This window comes from Rhinolophus sinicus, linkage group LG07 (genome assembly GCF_036562045.2).
Source record: "Rhinolophus sinicus isolate RSC01 linkage group LG07, ASM3656204v1, whole genome shotgun sequence".
Classification (NCBI taxonomy): domain Eukaryota; kingdom Metazoa; phylum Chordata; class Mammalia; order Chiroptera; family Rhinolophidae; genus Rhinolophus; species Rhinolophus sinicus.
The window spans coordinates 14,091,111-14,115,666 of NC_133757.1; the positions used below are offsets into that span (position 1 = coordinate 14,091,111).

The 24,556-nt window shown below is 46.5% G+C and overlaps 1 protein-coding gene and 2 long non-coding RNA genes across 7 annotated transcripts in view; 1 reads left to right on the forward strand and 2 right to left on the reverse strand.

Moving 5' to 3' along the window:
* Positions 1–13,711, reverse strand: part of HABP2 (hyaluronan binding protein 2) — a 31,789-nt gene extending 18,078 nt beyond the window's left edge. Inside the window, exons 1-2 of the mRNA XM_019725188.2 lie at positions 13,585–13,711; positions 1,675–1,711 (exon numbers count right to left, since the gene is read on the reverse strand). Of these exons, the coding sequence (XP_019580747.2) occupies positions 1,675–1,711; positions 13,585–13,653 (106 nt within the window). The 5' untranslated portion in view covers positions 13,654–13,711. The remainder of the gene's footprint in view (positions 1–1,674; positions 1,712–13,584) is intronic.
* Positions 11,429–24,556, forward strand: part of LOC109444078 (uncharacterized) — a 53,613-nt gene continuing 40,485 nt past the window's right edge. Inside the window, exons 1-5 of one of the 5 annotated variants that reach the window (XR_012498420.1) lie at positions 11,443–11,915; positions 12,737–13,058; positions 13,357–13,563; positions 15,939–16,032; positions 16,350–16,798. This is a non-coding gene — a long non-coding RNA (uncharacterized LOC109444078). Of the gene's footprint in view, positions 13,059–13,356; positions 13,564–15,938; positions 16,033–16,349; positions 16,799–24,556 lie in introns of those variants that run through there. The other 4 variants (XR_012498416.1, XR_012498417.1, XR_012498419.1 and 1 more) reach the window with 4 other exon arrangements.
* LOC109444079 (uncharacterized) overlaps positions 23,762–24,556 on the reverse strand; it is a 108,198-nt gene continuing 107,403 nt past the window's right edge. Inside the window, exon 4 of the long non-coding RNA XR_012498421.1 lies at positions 23,762–23,827. This is a non-coding gene — a long non-coding RNA (uncharacterized LOC109444079). The remainder of the gene's footprint in view (positions 23,828–24,556) is intronic.

Sequence of the window (24,556 nt, forward strand, 5' to 3'; positions counted from 1 at the left end):
CAAGCCTATAGTCAATCACCAACCTATTTAATTAAAGCTAGAAGCCTTATGGACACGTAGAATGAATCCACTCCCTTTTCTGTGATCTCTGTTCAGTAGGGCCACCGCTTACAGTTGTTCTTATTGTTCCCTGCACAATTCCAGGCTGTCATACACTGATAGTCATTGTAGATGTCTTTCATACCTTCTGGAAAATGGCAGTAAAGTGTCATGACGTAGAGATACCTCTTATGACCACAAAGTCCAACCCATGGACTCAGGGTGAGGCTGCTTTTCAAATACATGCGAGAGTGAGATCTCGGAGTCTTCTGTGCTCCTGCGGCTCCCACTAGGTGACCCCACAGTTCTGCAGCTCCATCTCTCTAACACCCAGACCAAAGGAGCCCCTTTCGTGGTGCCTGAGCAATTGGTGCTGAAAGCTGAGGAAGAGGCAGCTCTTGGCTTTGGACCCTCCGTGGAGTCCATGTGCAGATGCTGGGGTGGCCAGCAGGGGGAGCCCTCTGAAACAGGATTCTCCAAAGGAGACTGTTGGGTTGGACATTTTCCTTTGCTTTGGGCGAAGGAGATCCTCTCAAAAACCCACAGGCCATGGTCACATATATTTTTGTCCAATTCCACAAGCATTCCCTAAGCATGGGGCGGCACTGATTGCCTTGAGTCGGCACAAAGCTGTCTGCTCATCCGAGGCTTTGCTTCGGAAGAATATTGACTGTCAAGCTGAATTTGGGCCAGTCATCCCATCGTTGCTCCAAATAAACCCTTGATTCCAAGTTTAGACGTGACAGCAGTCTCCGTGTGCTGTCTGCCTGGCTCCTGTCCTCTGTGGGTGGCTAGCCCACGTCGCTGCCAGTGGCGACTGCTGGCCTCTGCTACGATGGAGCAGTGAGGGGACTTTTCTTCCTTGGGTCTCAGAGCAGTGAAGAAAGAGATTCAGACGCAGAGCCAGAGACCAAGAGCAGATTATGTGGCAAGAAGGAGCAGTCCTGCTCCACCTGGGCCTGGCTGGGGGCACCAGGCAGAGGATACAGGAAAGAAAGAAGGTGAGAGAGTGAGGGGTGAGAGTGAGCCTTTGGGAAAGAGCAGGGCTCGCTGGGGAGTGGACACACTGAGTCTTGAGGAAACAAACCAGGTGGGGGTACTGGTGGGATCCATTGCCAGAGGTAGGTCAGCCTGGGGCTGCCTGCATGGCACTCGCACCATCCTCTCAGCAAAGAGGTGCTGGCTCCCCAGGGGGGTGGACTGAGTGGGGGTGGCACAGAGCTGGCCTGCCTGAAGCCAGTCATAGCTTGATGACATCCTCACTTTGCCTTGGCCCTGTCACCTCACCTAAGCCACTAAGGGGCTGTGTGACCTGAGGCAAGTTGCTTCCCCTCTCTGGGCCTCAGTTTCCTCCTCTATAAAATGAAGGGCTTCAACTGCATCAGCAGTTTTTCCCTTTGGGTCCTGAGACTGGGCATGGGGTATCCACAGGCAACTCAAAATTGTGTAAAGCATTGTGTGTGTGCATGGACATATAAATGCCCAGGAATGCATTTTTCTGGGGAAATTCTCAAAGGAGTCTGACTTCTGAACCGTGTTAACTCTGAGGTCTTGCCAACACCCACATGTGTGGGCCCCCTTTCCTCCATCCCAGAGCCAGCCTGTGAGGAGCTCCCAGAAGATCTGCCCACTCACCTGGGTCCGGGACTGGAAGGAAAGACATCAGGGAGAACTGAAAAACAAAACGACACAGAGCAGAGCAAGGATGAGTCTGCGGAGCTGGCTGAGTGCCTTCCTGAGCTCCTGCAAGCTGAGGGGAGCCTTTCACAGGGTCATGTCCAGGGCACAGGAGCACTGGGTGCTTTCTGAGGGCTGCAGCTGGGGCCAGGGTTGGAGGGAGGGGGTGGGGCCTATTTGAAGACATCCTAATCCAGCGGAAGCTTTGCCCTTCTGCCTTGGTATGGATGTGCGGTGCTCGCACTTACCTGTTCTCAGGTTGGAACCTGGCTGTACAGGTAGGTTTTGACCATCTGGTTAGCTATGGTTATTAGCATGCATTGAGCATCTCCTCTCTGCCTGATTGTGCATTGCTGCATTTAAGTCTTCTAACAACCCTATGAAAAGGCTTCTATTAGCCTGATCACAGATGAGCAAATTGAGGTCAGAGGTCACACAGCTGTGTCCAGGTGACTGCCTTGGGTGACAGTTTCTTTGGCTTGGGGATGGACAGATACTTAACCCACTCCAATGACTTCTCATTTTCTTCTTGGAATAAAATACAAACACCTGCCACGACCAATCAGCCTCCTCTCAAACTCTTCCCTCCTCCTGCCCCTGACAAATCTCCAGCCATCCCTGGATTCAAAATGGCTCTAGCCATGCTCCATCCACCTCAGGTGCTATTACAATTGCTATTCCCTCTGCCTGGAAAGCTCTTCCTCATGACTGTCACTAGGTCTCAGCTTAAAAGTTATCTCCTCAGGAGTCCACCCTAGCTCCTTCTCAGTATGACACACACACCCCAATTGTTTTGTCACTGCATCCTTCCAGCATGTCGTTTTGTATTTGTTTATTTGCATGTTATCTCTCACATCAGACATGTCCTCCAGAGAGGCAAGGACCTTGTCTGTTTCACCACTGATGTCATTACCCAAATACCAAGCACAGTGCTTGGCACATGGCATACCTCAAAAAGTTTTGGCTGAAGAAATAATGGTATCAACTCTACCTCTTAGAGTGCAGTGCTCACCAGAAAAGGAAAGTTTTACTCCCTTAACAGCGGGAATATTTTCTTTCACTTAAATCAGGGGTCAACAAATTAAGGCCCTTCAGCCAACTCCAGCAGTTGTGGTTTTACAAATAAAGTTTTTTTTGGAACAGGCCATGCCCATTTGCTTCCATACTGCTTGTGGTGCAATGGCAGGGTGGTTGTGACAGAGACAGTATAGCACCAAATATGGCCTGTCTGGCATTTTACAGACAAAGTTTGCTGACCTCTGATTTAGCAAATGAGAGCCTTTATCAGCTGCCACATTTCCCTTTGGGTCTTGGTGGTCGTGTGTGCACCTTCCCGGTACCCACATCTATCTAGGCAACTTGGTGTTATTGCTTGCTGTACCCTCGGCAGAATTTCTAACTTTCTGTTCTACTGTAGGCCTCCGTAACCATCTGGGGAACTAGGCAGATGATACATTAGGAAAGAAAAGTAAAAAACAAGAATGTATCCTGACATGACATACCAAGGGCCCATCAATAAGTAGCATTCTTGACAGAAATGCTTATCCTGAATCTCCTCCCGAGGAACATGACAGATCCAAGTTGTAGGCTTTCTGCACAACAGCAAGCCTAGACCCAGCACAAATGCCAATGTCATGTAGACAAAAAAGATGGGAAGACGGCTTTTTATTAAATGAGATTAAAGAGACAAAACAGCCAAATGCAGTGTGTGGTCCATGATAGCATCCTAGATTGTATTACTATAAAATAGCTATAAAGGACATTGTTGGGACAATTGGGGAATTTGAATGTAGACTTATGTGAGGTAGTATTATTGTAGCAATGTTGAATTTCTTGAGCGTGATAATGGTATTGTGGGTTCTGTAGGAAAGTGTTCTTATTCTTCGGAGATGCGTGCTGAAGTGTTGAGGGTGATGTCTGCAATTTAGCTGCAAATGACTCAGCAAACCAACCAACCAACCAACCAACCAAAACAAATTATATATATATGAGCCGAGGGTGCCAAAAATATGTATACATATGACTTGTGTTTATCTTTTGTTATCGGCATATATTGAGTATTACAATTTTAATACAGTATTTTCCTTTCTTAAAATGTGTATACATTTTTTGGCTCTCTCTATATATATATGCACAAGCGAGAAAGCTATGTGGCAAAGTGTTCGTTGTTGCAACTATCTGGATAAAAGATATTCATTGTCTTAATCTCTCCACTTTGCTGTGGGTTTGAAAAATTACAAAATGAAAAGTTAGGGAGGGGAAAGGAAGGCACCAAAAGGGAGAGAGGCCATTTGTTGTCTGGACTGTGCCTGTTTAATTGCGTCATTGTCCCACAACCCTGTTGCTGGAGAAAATGAGACAAAGGGTGGGTGTTTTGTTCATGGGTGGGGGTGATACGGGGAGGCCTGGCAGAGGAAAGGCAGGCTCAGGTCTCAAGGGTGTTCCTGGGTCTGGGGTGCTTGAATGGCAATATCTGAAGTTGACGCCTCTGGGCTTGCGTGCCAGGGCATTACCAAAAATGGGGCCCCAGAGGACGCCAAGGACAGATGCATGTTGCCGTTCTTTCAGTCTTACCCTCGTCACACCCAGTCAGCTCTGCCTTGGTCCTGGTCCTTTGTCCTGTCTCATCATCCATCCATTTAGCTTGTCTGGAGAGCAGGGCCTCCCCCTCTCTACTTGTCTCTGCCCAGCCCTGAGGAGATAGAGATACTCCCTGAATTCTACTGTTTGAGCTGAGTAGTGTGGGCCATGCCTGGCCACCTTCAGCCCTGAGAAACGGGCAGGACAGAAGGGAGCACTTCAGGGAGCATCCTTCCCAGGACCGAGTATAGAAAAGGCCCTCGAACACGTGAGCCTGGGCCAGAGCCCCACATCTTAATTCTAAACTAGAGCCTGAGGGTCAGCCAAGTGCTGCGCTGCCCATGGCCAGCAGATGGCAGACGTGCCCTTCCCAGGAGCTGTAACTGGAAGCTGGAGGCAGAGGGAAACCAAACAAAAAGAAAGCCAGATCTTCCTGGGCTGGGGGTTGTGGCGGGGGTGTGGGTGGGGGGGCTTGCAATCCCATGGGTTCTCAAGGAGTCTGAAGCAGCTGCCGCGCAGCTGTGCAGCCTGGGCTGCATGTCAGGGGGATCTGAAACAGGCCCACTCCTTTTGTGAATCACTGAGTCCACAGCAGAGAGAGGCTGTGGTGATATGTGGAAACTGGCAGCCCAGACACCAAGCTGGGTAGGTGGGGGAACACACGGGAAAGGCTAGGCCAGTAAGGCAGTTACTGATGCCACACATCTGGGTCCTGAGACTAACCAGGGTGATGGCGGGGGCGGAGAGTGGATTTGCCTCCTTGCATCCCATATTCCATTCAGTTTTTCCAGAGACAGGGAAAGGATCGAAGAAGTCCTACTCCTGGGACTTACAAAGTCAAAAGAAGATGAATGCAGAGCAAGGAGGAGGAGATAACTATGATTTCAGTTCACATTTCTTAGGAGCTGACATTGTGCCTAGAATTATGCTAAATGTTTTACATGCATTTTGTCTCATTGATGGCACACAATACTTGATAATGGAGGTACTGTAAGTACATCCATTTTAGAGGTAAGAAAACAGATTTGCAGAGATTAAGTTGCCCAGAGTAACTCTGTAAGTATTGGAGCGGAGATAAAATGGAGCCAGTTTTACACCAGACCTCTCACTCCCAATCTCCATGGCTGTGAGGGATGGGGAACCGTGATGTATATACATTGTAACAAAAAGATGGAGGGGAAGGAAACAGAAGAGTTTGCTAACCCTAAGGGAGGAAGGGCACTGAGCTCCATTAAGAGATTGGGCCCCTGTTCTTGGAAAGCTTTGTGAAAATCCTGTCTAGACTAGCCCAGTCCTGGCAGGACACAGACAGGGCCCTTAGGCCCCAATGATAACTGGGGAGCCTCAGTCAGTTCACTGAGGCAAACACATCTCAGTAAACATCTCCACCCAGATCCAAAGGCAGGTAAGGCCCTGCCTGCTTCTCCCACCACATCCGTTCCTAGTCTCAACAGGGCTAAAATACCGTAGCATGGGGTCAGAACTGCCCCAGAGCCCCTTAGAGAGCTGGAAACATCCGCTACTTGCACATGGACAGGGAGGTGCTTTGCAAGAGATTCAGGGAGACCCCTCTAGATCCAACTGATGGACCATCTCTTCCACGCTTGGGCTTTCTCAATGGATCCATGGCTCAGGACCATAGCCTTCCCCAGTTAGGAGCTGGCCCTCAACAATGTGAAACTCCCGCCCAGTGACCAGAGAGCATATGTCAAGGTCAGGTGTCTTATAGGCTAAGGTTGGTTAGTGGGGAAGGCAGGGAGGGGCAGAGAGAGAAGGAAGGCAGAGGGAGAGAGAGAAGTGTCTCTGAGACTTACTGATTTACAGTATAATCTCCTTCAGTGTGAAGGGCATTGAGGTCTAACCTGTTTGGTCCTCATGTAACGATTATTTTAACTCAGGTTCTTCCTCTACCTTTCAGAGTTCGAAATCTTTTGGAAAACAAAACAAAAGGGCAGAGGCTAAAACTCTGAGTTGACGATTTCCAGGAATTAGCTGATAGAAAACGGTCTCAGAGGATTGGGAAGCAATAGAGGGCCAGTCCTGCCTTTGGGGGCCAGAAGCTTGGCTTAGAAGGAAACAAAAGCAAAAAACATCTTTCACCTGAGAGGTAAAATATCGGGACTCTACTCTCAGCCATCCCTTCCTCTTCAGATGTACTTTTTTGCTCACATGAACTGGTGGTAGAACAGATGCTGCTACCACCAGGAAAGGACTGTAGTGGGTAGGAGAGATCTCTGAGCCACGGCTAAGTGAGGCTGCAGCTGCTGGGCTGCAAGACTGACCAAGGAAAACAGTGCGCAGCTCAGTAGGGCCAGTCTCCACTGCTGCACAGAGCTCAAAGTCAATGTGAGGGGTGGAGGTGACACCCCTCCACCAGTGTCCCAGTCATTAGCCCAGCTGCTGACTCAAACCATCCTTCTACACTGGCTCATGCTGCAAACATAAGCTATGTCATGAGATAAACAGTTTTGCAAGGCCACTTAGTCCTTTTTTAAAAAATTGTGGTAAAATATACATAACATAATAGTCTTCATTTTAACTATTTGTAAGTATACCATTCAGTGGCATTAACTACATTGTCAATGCTTTATAACTATCACTACTATCTATACCCAAAACTTTTTCATCATCCCCAACACAAACTCTAAATCCATTAAATAATAAATCCCCCTGTTCCCTCCTCCAAGCTGCTGGTAACTTCTATTCTACTTTGCATCTCTATGAATTGTTTATTCTAGGTGCCTCATCTAAAGAGAATCATATAACATCTGTCCTTCTGTGACTAGCTTTATTGCATTGTGCATAATGTTTTCAAGGTCCGTTCATGTGTAGCATATATCAAAATTTCATGCTTTCTTGTGGTATTCCATTGTACATTACATTCTGTTTATCCATGCATTTGTTGATGGACACTTGGATTATTTATATCTTTTGGCTGTTGTGAATAATGCTGCTGTGAACTCTGGTGTACAAAAACCTCTGCTTTCCACTCTTCTGGGTATATACCTAGGAGTGGAATTGCTGGGTTATATGATCATGCTATGTTTAACTTTTTGAGGAACCACCATACTCTTTTCCACCGAAGCTGCACTATTTTACATTCCTACCAGCAGTGCGTAAGGGTTCCAATTTCTCCACATCCTTGCTAACACTTGCTATTTTCCCTTTTTTAAAATTCTAGCCATCCTCATAAATGTGACGTGGTGCCACTCTATCCTTTTTAGTCACAAGGAATCTCACCCTTCTCGCTTTCGCTCACAAGCTGTGCAATGCTGTCCAAGAATTGGTGGCTTCCTGGTGGCTTTGCTCTAATATGAAGTTCGGGGCAAGGAGGGAAGGTTTGAATGGGGAAATTTGGAGGCCAAAGGAAAAGGCACCAGACAGTGGTCCCTCTGCATGGTTTCCTTCTTGGGAGCCTGGGTGAAGCCTGGAACCTCAGTGATGAGCCAGAAGGTATCATGGAAAGGGGCTGGCCTAGACCCTTCATCTACAGACCGCACAGCTGAGGCCCAGGAGGGGCAAGTGCTCCTGTGAGGACATGAGTGGATTGGGGTAGGGCAGGGGCTCAAGACCAGGTCTCCTCACTCTGAGGCCAGTCACCTGTGCCTGATTCAGGAGGTCCCTGTGCAGCTTTCCTGCTGTAAAGCTCAGCGCTTTAGAGCCCACTCAGACCCCTGTCCAGTTAACTGAGGGATGGACTGCAGCTTCATGTGGCAAGTAGCGATAGGGCAGGGAGCAGAAAGAAGAGTCTCCCGGGTAGACCTGGGAAATTTCTACTTTTATCTTGAGATCTTGATAAAAATGCAGCTCCCTGAGCTCCCCCTACGAGAGTGATACGTCTGCGGTTCTGGAATGGGCCCAGAACATGCATTTTCAAGCAGCACCCAGGTAACTCTGCCCGCGACCACTCTGATTATACCTCTCTTAGGCATGAAGCTTCTGGCCAAGGAGATTCCTGGACCTATCTTTGCTCCTGTGCAAGTTGTTGAATCTCTCTGTGCCTCAGTTTCCCCAATTGTAAAAGTAAGAGTTCCTTTACCCAACCTGCTGTTTAATTCAAGGGGATTTGGCTGCCCAGGGGGAGTATAGCATTTACAAAAAAATTACTTTTTGGTTAAGTATTTGCTGAGAAATATCAGTATAAATGGGACTTGGGTCAGATAGACCGCGGGGTGGGGCGGGCGGGGTTGTTGAAGTTTAGGGAGTGACACCATCCAGGATGAGGAGATTGTATAAAAACAAACACTGTTTTCTGGATGTGATCATGTACCTGGAAGCCTTTTGAAAAGGCAATGAACCAACAAAAGAGCAGACAAGTCTGGGGCCTGCCACGTGGGCACACGCCCCCATATTGACTGTCTTGGCCAATTGGCCTCAGCCGACAGCCCAGGGGCTCAGAAAAGTAGCTTCCCACTGATGGAAACCAACTCCACCCCTGAAGCTGTCTTCACTTCTGTGCTTCCCGTGATGTGGAATGCGAACCACTGGTAACACCCAGACCGATTCGTGTGGCACCGAGCCAGGGCGTGACATCACATCAAAAATGCAGCATGAAAAAGTCATTCCCTTCTCAATTTTACTGTCAACCCTTCTGATCCTATCAAGGAAAAAGACTCAGGTGGTTCTGGTAGGTTTCTATCCTCTACCTCTCGCTCATCTCCCCTTTTAACCAGGAGAAAGCAGGCTTCAGGCTCTGAGCTGTAGGGTGACAACTGTAGCCAATTAGAATTCAAAGACCCCATTTAAAAAAGAAATTTTCCATTTACAGTAGTTTCCTTTAAAAATAAACCTATTTAGGTAGAGAATAGGTGAGTCTGCTTAACAAGAGTATTAAGAAACTAGTTTGGGTTTTGGCAAAATTTCTGAAGTTGGATTCATTCATGATTAAAGTTTTGAAAGCACTGAACTAATAGTCACCTATCTGACAAGACTTGATCCTTCTGGTGTTAAAAGGAAAAGCTTCAGGGGCCGTTGAAGGAGCCTCCAGGAAGGAGTAACTTCATCTCTTGCCAGAAACTGGAGTCTGAGGCCACTGCCCCTTCTGACACCTTCGATACCACATTGAACTGTCTCCTTCGGTTTGGGTAGCACCTGGCATGGTGACCTTTACCTCCTTTACCACAGAGCATGGAACGTGGCATCAGGCAGACCTGGGGTTGAATCCTGCTCTGTACTTTCCCAGGGCTGCCGTTTGGGGTAGATTATTTGACTTCTCCAGAGCTTAGTTTCTACTTTGTAAACTAAGGATGACAGTGGTCCCCACCTCAAAGGGCTGCTAGGAAGTTTTCATGACACAATAAGCATAAAATATACAATATCTGATCAATGGTTGCTGTTACGATTATCATTATGATTATGAGCCACTGTCATTAGGGAGTCTGAATTTTTTAATTTTTATTTTGCAAATTGTGGAACCATTGAGGAAATCTTGCTCAGCACAAACTCTTCCTGGAACTTGTTTGTCAGGTCACAGGCAGGTTACACCAACTCCCCACCCTCCCCCCCCAACTCCCAACACCACTTATTTGCCAAGTCCTAAGCCAGAAAACCTTGCTACATTAATTATGAAGAAAAAGCATATTTTATTTAAAATCTGGGCTGCCGAATTTTCTGCCATGCTGTTTTTCTGTGACAGCAGAATTGCTTTTGCATTTAGGGAACCATAATGAATTTAAAATACAACTATATCTGTGCCTAGATACACATGCAATTTCTTGTGACCTGATTTCCCCAAATGCCAGTGTACAATGCCAAAGCTAACCAGGGGGACTTGTTCTTAGGACCAGGATTTTTTTCTTTTTTGTCTTTTTAAGTCTATAAGAAGGTACCATGAAATTCAGTCCCTCTCTTTTCTGTAAAATTCTGTGTGGATTACAACAAAAAGGAGGGATGTCTCCTCAGCCTGCAAGAGACTGACATTCTAGAGCATTGAGGTTTTGAAAAGGGTAGCTTGTATCTTTCCCCACAAAGGCCTGGTTTGGTCCTGGGGTGGAGAAGATTTGGATGCTTAAATTAATTAGATATTGAGCCCAGTGACTTGACCAGTCAAAATTGGCCCCAGTACTTCAACACCCACGGTGTTTCTGAACAATAACCAGACAAGGTTGCTTTTTCTCTTTGTCGCTCTGTCTCTCTCTTTGTCTGTCGCTCTCTGTCTGTCTCTCTCTCCAAGGTAGAACCAGGCATATAATGTATATCAGTCATGCAGAGAGGGTGTCAACAATAGAGAATGGTGGGGCCTGTGGGATCAGGAAGGCTTCAGTTTCTTCTCATGAGGGAAGGAACTTGTTCCCCTCCCCCTCCTGCCTTGCAAGAATGTGAACTCCCTGTTAGTAGAATGTCTGGTTTGCAAGACATTTGTATTTTTATGTGAAACGTTCTGATTCTTAAATGTCGCCAAGCAATTGAAAGGAAATCAAAATACTCTTCAGATTGACCTTCTATCTGCCAAACAAAACTCTTGCTGTGAGCAGAATATACACCAAGCTGCCAATCTTCTAACTCTGGTCTATGCAAACATTTTTGCAGCTCTATACCTGAAGGGATTCTAGAGTTCTAGCGTTCTTGGGTTTAAAATCTAGGGTTTAAAAAGACCAGAAATGGGAGCAAACATGCATTTCAATGGCAAGGACTCTTGCAGGGGAGAGGAGGAACCATCATCTTCTCTTCTCTCCAGGGATGAGGTCTAATAAAATAAGCATTGTCCTCTGGCTTTTGACCCTGAAAGAGGTCAAATTCCATCATGGCCCAGCCCAGTGGCACCCCAAATCATCCTAAGGACAATAGCAAGCAAAGGTTTCTAAGCGCTGGAGACAGGACACGTCCTTCATACAGTTGACAAGGAAAACCAAATCTGGACCAGACCAGGAAGACGCTATGAATGAATCCCTGGTGTCCACTGTAATATTTGACCTGTACCTCTTTGGATGGTGGATATCTGAATAAAAATCTATGTTAAAGATGTGCACACAGAGTTGTCATCGTAAGGTTTGCTGCATGATCTGAGTTCATAGGAGGCTACTCGGGCATCTTTCCAATGGTAGTGATCACAGACCCTACAATTGTTTTTCTTTAAATTTTCAGAGTCACATGGAGTCCACATCACTCTACCCAGCAAACAGTCCCCTCGTCTAAGAGCTTCCTGTCCCTAGAGGAAGGACTATGACCCTGACGCTCTATGGACTGAAGAAATCTCATCTTAGGCAGGGTCCAGGCAAGAGAGCTTGTCTAGACAGATGCACACCAGCCATAGAGTAGAACTCAGCTCTGCCACTTCTCAGCAGTATGACTTGAGATCAAGTTACCCAGCTCCTTATCTGTAAATTGGGAGCAATCCAGTACCTAATTCTTAGGGTCCTTCCAGAGATGGACCAATTTATTGAAAGCACAGAGCCTGGCACACAGGATTTCTCATTAAATGGTAGCAGTTGGTTATTATTTTTAGCTATGTGGGATAGGAGAGGCCACCCAGCCCATCTGGCTATGAGGCACCTTCCTCCCCATGACGCCCCGAACTCTCCAAAGCATCTGAGAGACTTGGCCACTTTCCCCTGGATGTCTGTGTACTCGCCTGTGAGATGAAGCTGCCGTCCCGACCACCTGTCTGGCACACATCTGGGGTAAGAAATATTCCAAAGCCCTGAACCCTCTCCTTGGAATTGACTAAGCTCATTGCCTGAAGGCTATCTCTCATATTTTCTCTTTTATCCATTATTGACTTACAATTTCATCGCTAACCCTAAAAATTCACTGGGGTTTGCCAAAAAAAAAAAAAAAAGGATTTGGGGGGACCATTATCTTTTTGTGAACTTCAAACAGACTGCATCAACTCTCCTTGCCTGCAAATGTTAAGATCTAATTCTTTCTGACTGGTACTGTCTCTGGACCCCCTGTGGGCCTCTGATAATTTCCACCGCTTTTCTCTATGATATTTCTGCTAAGTTTCAGCCTTAGACATCCACCAAGTAACCAAATGACGTGGGGGGCTTGATAACAATTTGTCACTGCAACTACACCACACATACGCAAGTCAGCATTGGAAAATAAAACTCTTTCAGAGGTGAGTCACTTGGAAGCTTAATACGGGACTAAGGTAAGCTTCTGAGTTCAGTTTGCTGAAAACGAAGGAGAAGCTATTGTTTTTAAAGCTCATCAGAAAACCTGGACTTTAATCTGCTTCCTGCAGGAAAAGCTGCATGGAGTAAAATGGGAAATAAAAGGCAAAGGTATTTAATGAAACAAAGAGACGATGGCTGTTATTTCAGTTCTCTACCTGTCTCCCAACAAAGGGGCAGATTTTCTGATTCTTAGGGACAACTCATGTTCATTCTGGGAATGTTAATGGAAAAGAGCTAACGTTTGGTGAAAGGCACATGCATTGCCTTGTTTAATCAATCCTGACCCTCCCCAAATCTGTGAGAGATTATCACTTGTTTTGCAGTAGAAGAAACTGAGACTCAGAGAATTGTTACTTGCCCAACATTCCACAGCCCGAAAGCAGCACAGCTGAGATTCAAATCCTGGCCCCACAGCTCACTCACGCTTCCAACCACACCCAGTAAGGACTTCCAGGAGGCCCTGTGTCTGTGGAAGGCCCCACTCACGTGCCCACAGAGGGAGCCGGCATCTCCACAACTCATCTGCTCCCAAATGTCTTGAGTCCCCCATGCGAGATCCTCTGATGTCTCTTCCTCCCCTGCTGTTCACCGTGACCTACCTTGGGCCCCTGTTCACCTCTACACCTCTACAATCACAGCCACGAGGTACGGGGGGATTAACGTACTGCCCACAAAGCTTCTCTCCTAATCTAATCCACCTAAGTAAACCGGATGTCAGGATCGTTGGCAGCCATCAGGGTTCTCCTCTAGGGCCAAAGCACAGGAATACTTATCCAAGTGTCACCCAAATGTCTGGAAAATGGGGGTGGGGGTGGGGGGGGTGTTTACAGAGAGAATTTGTAGCCCTCAATGACTTCCCAAAGGGGTCTCTGAGATCCCTGCTAGAGCACAACCCACAATCAGCCTTAGCAGATTTTCTTGCCCCCCGTCCCCTTCACTGCAGGGCATTCATGGAGACTTTGCTCCAAGAGGGCTCACGTCAGCTGCATGGCTTCATGGAGTTCAGCAGCCAACATCACAGGCCTGCACTGGCTCTGACAATCAGGACGCATCCGACATGACAATGCTAGTCTTTCACAGCTAAAGTTTCTCGTTGCTCCTGACCCAGCTGCTTTTGGTCATCCAAATAACCAGAGTCTCTCAACTACAGGTATTTGAAAAGAACACTTACCCCGAAGGCTGTCGTTCCAGCCAGAACCATTAGCAGCAGAACACGGAGATCAGAGATTCTGGCAAACATCTTTGCAGTTTAAGGACTCTTGTTTTGCTCTACATACAATTTCTTTTGTTGCCTTTGGTGGGGGGGGGGGGGGAATATGTCAGTCTTCAAGGATTCAGGAACCGATGAAGAGGATGCAAATTATTAACTAGGCATCAAATACTGTTTAATGTTTAATGTTTTGCAAACCAACTATCTTGATTAAACAAATGGTAACTTTGGGGCTGGGCTGAATCATGGGGTGGTTGGATTTTTTTTTTTTCTGGGAGAAAGTCTCCAAAGAAAGTGGCAGAGAAAAAACCCCCCAGCTCTTGGCTGCACCTGGGGGGCTCCTGAGTGTTCAGTGCAGAAGGCCCGATGGTTAACTAGCATCCCAGCTGCAGGATGAAAGCTGGGCTCAGGTGAGGCTTTTTGCCACAGGCCTCTGACATTGCTGATTCGGACAGAATGTTAATAGAGTTCTGATTCATCAAATCTCAAACAGAATTAAGGCACGGATGAGCTCCTAATAACATCACGCTTTATATTCATGAAAGATAAATTAAAGGATGCAAAACTGCTATTGACAAACATTGATTCTGGGCCCTTTGAAGCCTTGCCCATGGTTGCTTGTTGGCTTCAAAAGTTTTCTTTCAAATTTCATTACATAAGGTTTTTACTTTTTAATTATTTTTTTTTTCTTTTCATTGGAGTCTTTCTTTGATCAAGAGGGAGAAAAAAACCCATGATGCTCATGTTTGGGGCCAGTTGTTTCCTGTGTTCCTTATTTAGCTACACTGGTGGCAGGTAGGGCTATATAAAGCAGCAGTTACTTCTTAAATGTGGGCTCTCGTGAACACAATTGATCTCTTGAATAAGCATGGACTTGAGCTCCTGTAAACACCTGACTTCCCACAGTAAATCTATGTAAGGGCTGCAAAATCCTCCCTCCGGAATCCTAAATCCAGCTTCTGAAACCCTGCTGCCAACTAAGGTAAGTGCTCCGGGGCCTCCTGCTCACCCACCGGCCATCTCTATTTGGCAGACACTCTCAGATGCTCAGTGGCCGCTTCCACCTTTGGAAGCCAGGTTGCCAGCCATGGAGGGTCCCATGAATACCTGCCCAGGAGACAAAATCCATGCCCAGCCACCACATACGGCCCTTACAGGACAAACCAAGTCCCGACCTTTTACCTCCTGAATAACTCTCAATTTGTCTTCTTTTCTCCGCTTATTTTGTCTCCACCCTATTTGGGGCAGCCATTTACTCACCCTTGGCCAACATCCACCTGCCCCCAATGGCACATGCACAGGCTCGTCCCTTTTCCTGGGAAGTTTTTACTGTCCTCATCCTATCTTTCCCCTAATCCTTACTCCAACCATAGCTCTATTCTTCACTTTAACCCTAATCACTCTTTAGCAAGTTCACTTAGTTACCTCACCTCATTAATGCATTGTTCAAATCTCAGCCGAAACATTACTTCCTCGGAGGCTCTGGGTAGGTTTTTCCTTCTTGCACTTACCAAGGTTGTAACTGCATACTAGTGCTGCTAATTTATTATTTGTTCCCCCACTGGTCCCACTAGGCGGAAAGCTCATGAGGGCAGGCACTCTGTTTGGCTCACCGTTGAATTCCTGGCATGGATGCCTGGCACTTGCCTGGCCCATGACAGGTTCTCAATAAATATATCTAAAATGAATAACCACTTTATGAAAGCGACAGCTGGATACTTTATAACCAGGATACATAAGCTAGCATAGCCCACTCAGTGTGAAAAGACAAAAACAAAACCAAAAACTGGCTGTGGAAAAACTAAAGTATTTGTGAAATTTTAAACACCTTCAGTGTATTTAAGAACAATATATTACTATTCATCGACTGTTCACCAAAGAGCTGCTGTGAGTCCGGTGTGGGCAATGCAGGGTGAGAGGCGGCAAACATGAACTTGTTTTTAAAGAGCGCACGTTCTGGTTGAGGAGGGGAGATAGGCAGATAATGAAAAAAATAAGCAAGTTAATTTGAGTTAGTGATGGGTGCCAAAACAAAATGAAACAAGATGATGGGAAGCGGAAGTCCTTGTGGGTGGGAGGTGGCAATAGCGGTGATGGTGGCTAAGTGGGTCTTTGGTGTGGTACCATTGATGGTTATTTGATCACAGAGCAAGAGCCAAAGAGGCTGCGTGCACGAGGGGTGTGCTGTTTTTCAGATTCAAAGCTGGAGCCTTTGTAACATCTGCACAGATGGTAAAAAGTAGAAATGGAAATTTCAGGCAAGTCAGATGACTGAATTACTCGCATGATTTACGTGTCTCTTCCCCCCTCCACAGCGCTGTATGAACTAGTGACCTTCTGACTTTGTGGAGAGATTCCCAGAAAACAAACCACAAGCTTTTCTTCCGGTGTGAACAGGAAGTGACCCAGGTAAATTGGTTGTTCATCTTTTTAATCCGGATTAATTTTCCTGACATGTAATCTTCCCTTTATTACAAGCAAAAAGTGAACAGTTTTGCTCTTTGTGGAATAACCACAGGCCTCCCACATATTGTCTCTTCCCTAAAGTTTTGTTATCACTGCTGTGGGAGTTGAATACACTTCTGCACGTAACCCTAAAGGAGAGAATTCTCTAAAAGATACTTAATCCTTTCAATTTAAGAGGCTACTTTATCATGTAATATGTCTTCATCTGGGGAGGTGGTACAAATTTACCTGGAATTTCTGGTTTTTAAATTCAAACTCAGGGGCCGGCCTGGTGGCTCAGGCGGTTGGAGCTCCGTGCTCCTAACGCCGAAGGCTGCTGGTTAGATTCCTACATGGGCCAGTGGGCTCTCAACCACAAGGTTGCTGGTTCAACTGCTCGAGTCCCGCAAAGGATGGTGGGCTCCGCCCCCTGCAACTAAGATTGAACACGGCACCTTAAGCTGAGCTGCCTCCCGGATGGCTCAGTTGGTTGGAGCGTGGGCTCTCAACCACAAGGTTGCCGGTTCGACTCCCACAAGGGATGGTGGGCTGTGCCCCCTGCAACTAGTAACAGCAACTGGACCTGGAGCTGAGCTGCGCCCTCCACAACTAAGACTGAAAGGACAACAACTTGAAGCTGAACAGCACCCTCCACAACTAAGATTGAAAGGATAACAACTTGACTTGGAAAAAAGTCCTGGAAGTACACACTGTTCCCCCAATAAAGTCCTGTAAAAAAAAAAAAAAAAAAAAAAAAAGAAAGAAAAAATAATTCAAACACAGAGCCTTTAGCCCTCATCGCGATGGGGGTTTTCGATGGGATCAAGTCTGTGTATTCTCTCAGTTCTGGGTGACATTTTGTCACATGTTAGGTTACATGCTTTTGGAGAGAACGCCTGTCCTGCCTCAGGTGGCCTTGGGGCTCTAGTCCTCTAGTGGCTGATTCTTCCACCCTAAGGAAAGCCTTCTATACACACAGTCCCCCTACTGGAGCCCCACACTCTGATGTGCCAGGTTGGCAACCACTGCTTGGGCCTCAGTCCATCTGTTTCATGTTTATTTGTATCCCTTGAGGGATAGCAGTCTTCCTTCTATGCCTTCAGTATGAGGAGGCAGCAGAGTGCCCCCCAAACAGCAGCTTGGACTCAAAACAGACCGGGGTGAGCCCCAGTTCTGCCACATCCCTGCTGTATGACTTTGGGCCAGTCATTTACTCTCTCTGGGCCTCAGTTTCCTCACCTGTAAAATAGGAATAATATAGTTCTCACTTCCTGGTGTTACTGAGAGGCATATGTGAGTGCTTAAAGGTAAGGTGCTAAGTGCAGTGGCTGGCACAGAACGTACTTTGCAAACAGAGGGTCTTGCTCTCAGTAAAATCTTTTTATGGGATGGTGCTTGCTGAACCCCCCAGACCCTCAGAAATGAAAAGGGCCTTGTGCTCAGGGTGTCTAGTCTCCAATCCAGGCAAAAAATGACCACTTTTTGGCAGGGAATCCCTTACTTCACTTGTTCTTTCTAGGACAGGGAAAAGCAAACTTCTTCTGAAAGAGCCAGATCATAAAAATTTTAGTTTTTTCTGGCCATGGTGATGAGTGCCGCCCCCCCCCCCAAAAAAAAAATGAAACAAGGTGATGGGAAGTGGAAGTCCTTGGGGGTGGGAGGTGGAAATAGCGGTGATGGTGGGTGGGAGGTGGCAATACCAGTTTTTGTTGTGACTGCTCAATCCTGCCGTTGTAACACAAAAGCAGCCACAGGTAATACTTATGCCTATTTTACAAAATATACATATACACGTTGAGACATATTGGCTATGTCCCAATAAAACTATATTTCCAGAAAGAAGGCCGCCACCGTTCTAGGAGAAAGCAATACAGATGCAGCCAAAGCATTGCACAACTTAAGAGGCCCTGAAAAACAATGGAGATACATTGGAAACCACGGGAGGGGAGCGTGGACTGATGGGACACTGCTGCCCTCAGAGGGTGTACCCAGAAATTATGGCCCTCATGAGCCACAGGGGCTGGTCCTGTGAGCTGAGTTCATGCCGTCTTTGGATATGGACAATCCCCATGGATATGAGTTTGGACAAGGCAACTCTGGTCAAGGGTTAATTTTCAGAGAGGAACTCAGCTGAGAGCCTTTGGCAGCCAACACCTGGCAGCTGAGAAAAAGAGAGAATCTGATGGCACCTCACAGCATCCACTATTACTATTAACTGGGAATTTACTTTGCATCCCTGAGGGCAAATATCCAATTCAGGAAGCCCAAATGGCTCAGCCAAGTTTTAAATGAGTGTCCTCGCTGTCTATGCTCGGTCTCATCAGAGATGGGCCCAGGTACGTGGCCAGGTACAGCCAGGTCCAGGAGCATCCAATGACAGATGTTCAGGTGGCATAATCCATATCAAGGAGAAAACCAAAATGCCATTATGGAAACCATAAACTCTACACAGTTATCAGCGGAGCTACAAATGTGTAGCTAAGCCTCCTGTTGCCCAAAGGATAAAAAGAAACCCCTGACCATTTGGCACACTTTTCATCACACGTTAGTCAGTCTTATAGGAAAAATAAAGTGTTTTCTCCTATGGTCAATTCCACATCAATTTTGATTTTTAAAAAGCCTTTTGATCTGATGAGCCCAGGTTGGAGGTGGGTAAACAGGACGGGGAACCCCACTGACACACTGGCAATCCTGAATTTCACGTGGTCCCTGAGCAGAGCTAGAGAAAGGGTGTCCGTCTGTCCGGCTGAGCTAGAAGTCTGGATGATCCCATGACGCAGCTGCTCTTCTATTTCTCAGAAGCTGTTGTAGAGCCTCCAGCACATAGTAGGTGCTCAAAAAATGCCAGCTAGAAGATGAGAGGAATGACTAGAATACCGTCTTCCAATCCTCTCCATTTAGAAAATGGCACCAGTATACATGTGGCTTCAAGTTGGAAACCTGGAAATCACCATGGGTCTCTCCCTTTCCTCTCCTTCCCCAATCCCAAATGGCCACCATGTATCTACCTCCAGAATGCATCTCAAATACTTCCAGCACTTTCCAACTCTGTTGCCCCCACCCGAGTCCAAGCCCACACTATCTCCTGCCTAGTTTCCTGCAATGGCCCCCTCACTGCTCTGCCTGTTTTCATTCCTGCCTCCTGTTAAATTCACTCTACACCATCCAGTTGCATTTATCGAATAAAAGCCTAATCAGATTACGTCACACCCCTACTTAAAACTCTTCAATATTTTCCCTTCGCACATAGAATAAAATCCCAAATTCTTATCAAGACCCCATTTGATTCTGCCTCTTCTTATTTCTTCAACCTTATTGTGGACCCTTATCGGGCATGCAGTGTTTTCCATAAGACCAAGGACTTTGTCTGTCATGCTGATGGCCATATCCTAGCTTAGGGCCTGGTATGAAACGTCAATAAATATTTGACAATGGATGGAGGATGGATAGATAGATGAAGGGACAGTGGGAAGCCACATTAGATCAGACGACAGAAGTCTCTCTCTTGGCAAGTGTTCACAGACAAGCCATGAACTCCAGAATCAGAGGTGCCTCCCTCTCACCAAAATGAATCCTGGTCCTTGGTCACTGGTAGTTCTGGCTCCTGTGATATATGAGGTTTGGAAAGATATAAACACCACCAATGCAGTACAACTGTGTAACTTCCAAATGCAATACAGTCCAGTGTGAATTAAATACCTCAGGATATTCACACAACAATTGATCTACCTATTTGTCCTTTTTTTCTTTCTTTAATCTTTCATTGGGCTTCAATCTCCCCTCTTGCATTTTAAATGTCCTCTGTTCGGTGACTGTCTATGGCAGAGGGTGTATTTTTTCCCCCTGCTCGTTCCCATCCCATCAATCAGTTGTACAGAAACGCAAGGCTGCCCCCTTGGATCTTCAGCCTCACAAAAGACTATCACCTGGGCTGTGTGATGTTTCCTGTTCTAAGTGCATCTTTGATTTATTAAACATTTGTGAATAAAATTCTGCGTACGTTTTGCATGTTGGAAAGTTCCCCCGCCTCCCTTCAATGTAATAGAAAACCTGAAAGAGAGAAGGGATCTTGAGATTTGGGTGTCCCTTTCTGTCTAGATTTGTCAGCTTTCTGAATAGCGTGTGCTGTGATATTTTCAAAAGCCTTTTCTCTTTGGTGAAGACAGACCTTTGAGTACCTCTCTAAAATGTATTTCTTCTAGACACCACCTGGCATTGACATCTTTCCTAAACACATTTGCTTGCTATCTCTGCAGTGTGGTGGCAAGAGCCTGGGTTGGCATCAGATGGAGCCAGTAGCAAAGCCATTTAATTGCTGTGTGGTCTTAGGCAAGCTGCTTAACCTCTCTGAGCTTGTCTTAAATAAGTTTTGTGTGGATCGAATGAGAAGATACGTGTAAAATTGCCTAGCATACAATACATACTCAATTTGTGTTATCTTTTTCCCCTTTCCCATTCCATTTGTTGGTTTATTTTTAGTTTATTATGGAAACTACATCTTTCTCCAAGGTGGCATGATAATCAATGGAACAAGTTTTTATAAAAGGAGTTAGACAAGAGTTGTAACAACAACACACACACAGCTGTGTAACTTCTCTCCCCGATTCAGGCATTCTTTCTCATTTTAGGAGAATTCACTGGGTTTTGGGACTATGGCATTCCAAGATTCATGAGAGACTTCTGTATCTATCCAGGGAAGACCAAGTAGACAAATCCACAATCTATGAAAACAGGTCCTTGCTGAGGCCAACTCTGAGCCACGCAGGATGCATAGAAATCTGAGGAAGATGCAAAGTGCGTTCCATTGGTGACTACAGGACAGCACTCAGCTAATGCTCATACTTCACCAACCTTAGGCCAGTCAGTAAAACCAACCGACACAGCAGTAACTCTCTATTACCAACACGTATTTATCATGTTCCTCGCACTGGGCTTGGCTCTGTGGATGGAAATGGGAGGACAGGCCATACCCCGGGTCTCCACTTTCATGTCTCTCACATCCCCTCTGGGGAAACAGCCCTTAACTTCTCTGTGACTCAGTTTCCTAATTGGAGACATGAGGACGACATTAGGTTGTACCTCTTGGAGTTGTTACAACAATGAAATGGGTTCTCATGTGTAGAGTTCAAAGCACTTGGAACCGTGCCAGCACACAGTGACTGTGCTAAGAGCATTTGTTACAGGACCCACCCTCCCGGGCATCCATGGGAGGGAGGCTTCAAATATTACTATCGAAAGCAGTACCGGGCCCCAGGTGATTAGCATAGGCAAGGTTAACAATAAATTGTTTGTGGTTGAAATGAGCAGTGTTCGAGAGAGATGGTTGACTGGGCAGGCACCTTGGTTCACCCTGGCAGAAACAAAAGAAAAGAATCTGGTGACGCTACCGCCCAACGCCTTCAGAGAAATATTCTAGGTCTAAACTTGCTTTTGGTCTTGGCTCTGATGCCCGGTCCAACCAGAAGACCAGCTGACCCTGCCATTGAGCTGACACCACTTGCAAAGTGACCCTTCCCTGCAAGTGGTGTCAGAATGGCTAAAGAGGCAGAGAGTGGGGACTTATAGGGCCTGACATGTGGGTGATTTTATGCCTCTTCGTACATGTGGCAGAACTCCTTTTACTTTAATGCCACCAGGTAGCAGGTTGAGAGGGAAAGCTGTGTATTCCCTTCCTCCTCTAATTAGCAGAAAGCCCCATTATTTCCCAAAGAGCCTGGCAGCTGTTGAATGGACAAATTGGCTTAGGTCCGTTCACAGCATATGAAGTGTTTCGAACAGCTCCTGCCACGTGCTGCAGACCTCAAATGTTAAGTCATTACTACCCTGTGACATAATTAAAGACTAGTCGAGTGTTAGATCACGTCGAACAGACAGCATGAGTCGCAGGATTTGAGAGGAGGAAGTCACGACAGTGTGGCCAGAAGTTAAACTTGGTCTCTGGAGATGGGGATTTAGTTCTAACCCCGTCTCGTCCCAGCTGGGTGCCCCTGGGCAAATCAGCAAACTCCCTGAGCCTCAGTTTTCTCAACTGTAAAATGTAGCTCCTTTTACCAGCGTTGCCGCCAATGGGGCAATGAGGGGCAGAAGGCTTCATGAGCACAGTGCCCTCCCAAGCGGAAGCGTTGATTGTTTTCTTCCCTTGCTGATCTCCCTCTTCCCTGAAATGTTGACTATTGATTGGTGTGCCGTCATCGAGCCTTGTACCTAGCAGCCATTTCTGTAATTGTTTGTGCAACTCATGCTTATCAGCTGACCTGGCGACAGGTGATTTTGTCTGAATAGCCCCCTTCACCAGAGTTCATTTACGCTTCTGACCGGCTGGGGTCGGTGGAATGTGCTTCTTCCAGCTCACAGGCCTAGCTCACCCTGGGGCAGGGGTCCTTGCAAAGGATGCATGTGAGTGTGTCTGTGCGTATGCCCATCTCTAGTGTCAGCCTGTCCTCTCAGCCCCACCCTCACTGCCACGCTTGTGGCTCCAGCCCTCAGCACCCCTGCCTGGATCTGTGCAGTAGCCTCCAGCTTCTCAGGTCTGTCCTCACATTCAGACTGCAGCAGACCGTGCCAGATGACTGCCAATCTGACTGTGTCACTCATTTGCTTAAAACTCATCATCGGTGCCTCATTGCCTGCAGGACAAAGTCCAGACTGATTATAGGAAGCCCTGCTAAGCTGGCCCCGGTGACTTTTGCTTTCTCCTCTCCCCACTAGCTTTATTTCCAACCACCATCCCCACTCCCTTGACATACACCCGCCCTACGCTCCAGTCACAGGCCCTCTGATGCCTTCATTTATTTAACTCGTGGTTCCCCTGCCAGCAAAGTCTTCTCCTACCTCTGGTGCTTGGAAAACTCCACTGTTTCTCTTTTAAATCTCAGTTCAAGAGTCCTCCTGAGGGGAGCTTTATTCCCCTAGAACTTGGAGTCTGCACTCTACCCTGAGGATTCCTGCGACATTTTGTGCATATGTGGCCCCTGACGTGTCATACCTGGGGACACTTTGGGGCTGAGATTGTGACTGTCTTATATTTGGATCTCCAGCAGATGACACACAGTAGGTGCTCAATAACTGTTTGCTGAATGAAATGGATGTATAAATGTCACCTTAGGGGCGTATGAGATAATAGGGATCTGGAAAAGGGAAAAGAAAGGAGAAAGAGGGATAAAAGTAGGCTTCGAATCAAGCAGTGGCACCCGCCGGAGATGGCAGGTCCCCAAATCTAGTCTGAGCTAAGTAAATAGAAGCTGCAGGAACAGCAAATAAATAAATGGAGAGTTTGTCAATGGGCCCATGGGAATTGGTTCTTTCAGAAAAAGACTGCCCTTCCTGTCAATACTCGTGTTCCTGCCTGTTCTGGCTCCAGCCTGACCCCTCCCACTGGCTCCCACATACATCTTTGCTGTGAGCCCGTCTGGAGGGCTGGTGTTCACAGGCAGGAACAATGGGGCTGGGAGTTTGAGGTTTGGATCCCAGTGTCTCCCGTTCTCTAGCTGAGTGATCTGGCACTGATTTGTTACTCAACTAGTTGGGATCAACAAGGCCGATCAATTTAGGTAACATGCATGAAGATCTTTGCAAGTAGTAAGCATTCAGTAAGTGCAGCTCTTATTTTCCTGGGCTGCCTAAAAGCAAGAAATTCAATAACCACAAATGAAAGGACATGTTGCAAGAGAAAATTATTAATGTACTTTATTTACCTGCCTGATGGGTCTTTTATGGGACTGGCATTCGTCATTTGATTCCTCCACTTGATTATGTGTACCTAAGGAAATCACTGAATTAGTTTCTAGGAAAAAAATCCTGTATTTTCCTAAAGCCAAGCTCATTTTGTGGTTGGATTTAGGACTTTGTGATCGTATTGAGGCCCAGACGTGTCCCGGTCTCTTTCTAGGTAGAGGTTCTTTTCTCATGAAACCAGTTCTCTAATATGTTTTTCACAGAGACATCTTTGAAACATTTACACTGAGAAGGCACCAGCCCCCAGAGAGGGACACTTACAGGGAGAGATATCAAAGTTTCCCAGTGTTTGAGAAATCATTGATTCCTCAATAACATTTGGATCAACTAGTCAACCCCCATTTTACACACAGGAGTGGAGTGCTGGAGCTGGCTCCCACTAGATTGAAAGATCTGATTGTACACATCTCTTCCCATCTCTACATTCAGTAACATCACATGGGTAGCTTGAAATCAGCCATGTGGGAATATTTATATCTCAGGAATTGGCAAACCCTATAGATCAGGGCTTCTCCTCTACCAAGGAAAGCCAGCTGTTAAACATTCGCCAGCACACCACTGCACCCAGTGGAAATGAATAAAAGAGAGATCAAGTGACTGTCATTGTCACACAGCACAGTAGGTTAGAAGAGAATAGTTAAGCAAGACTTTTTAGAAGATGTAAGAGTTGTACTAGGCTTCTAAGGGAGTGTGGTAGGTAGATGGATGGATAGATGGATGGATGGATAGATAGATATAGGTAGATAGACGATAG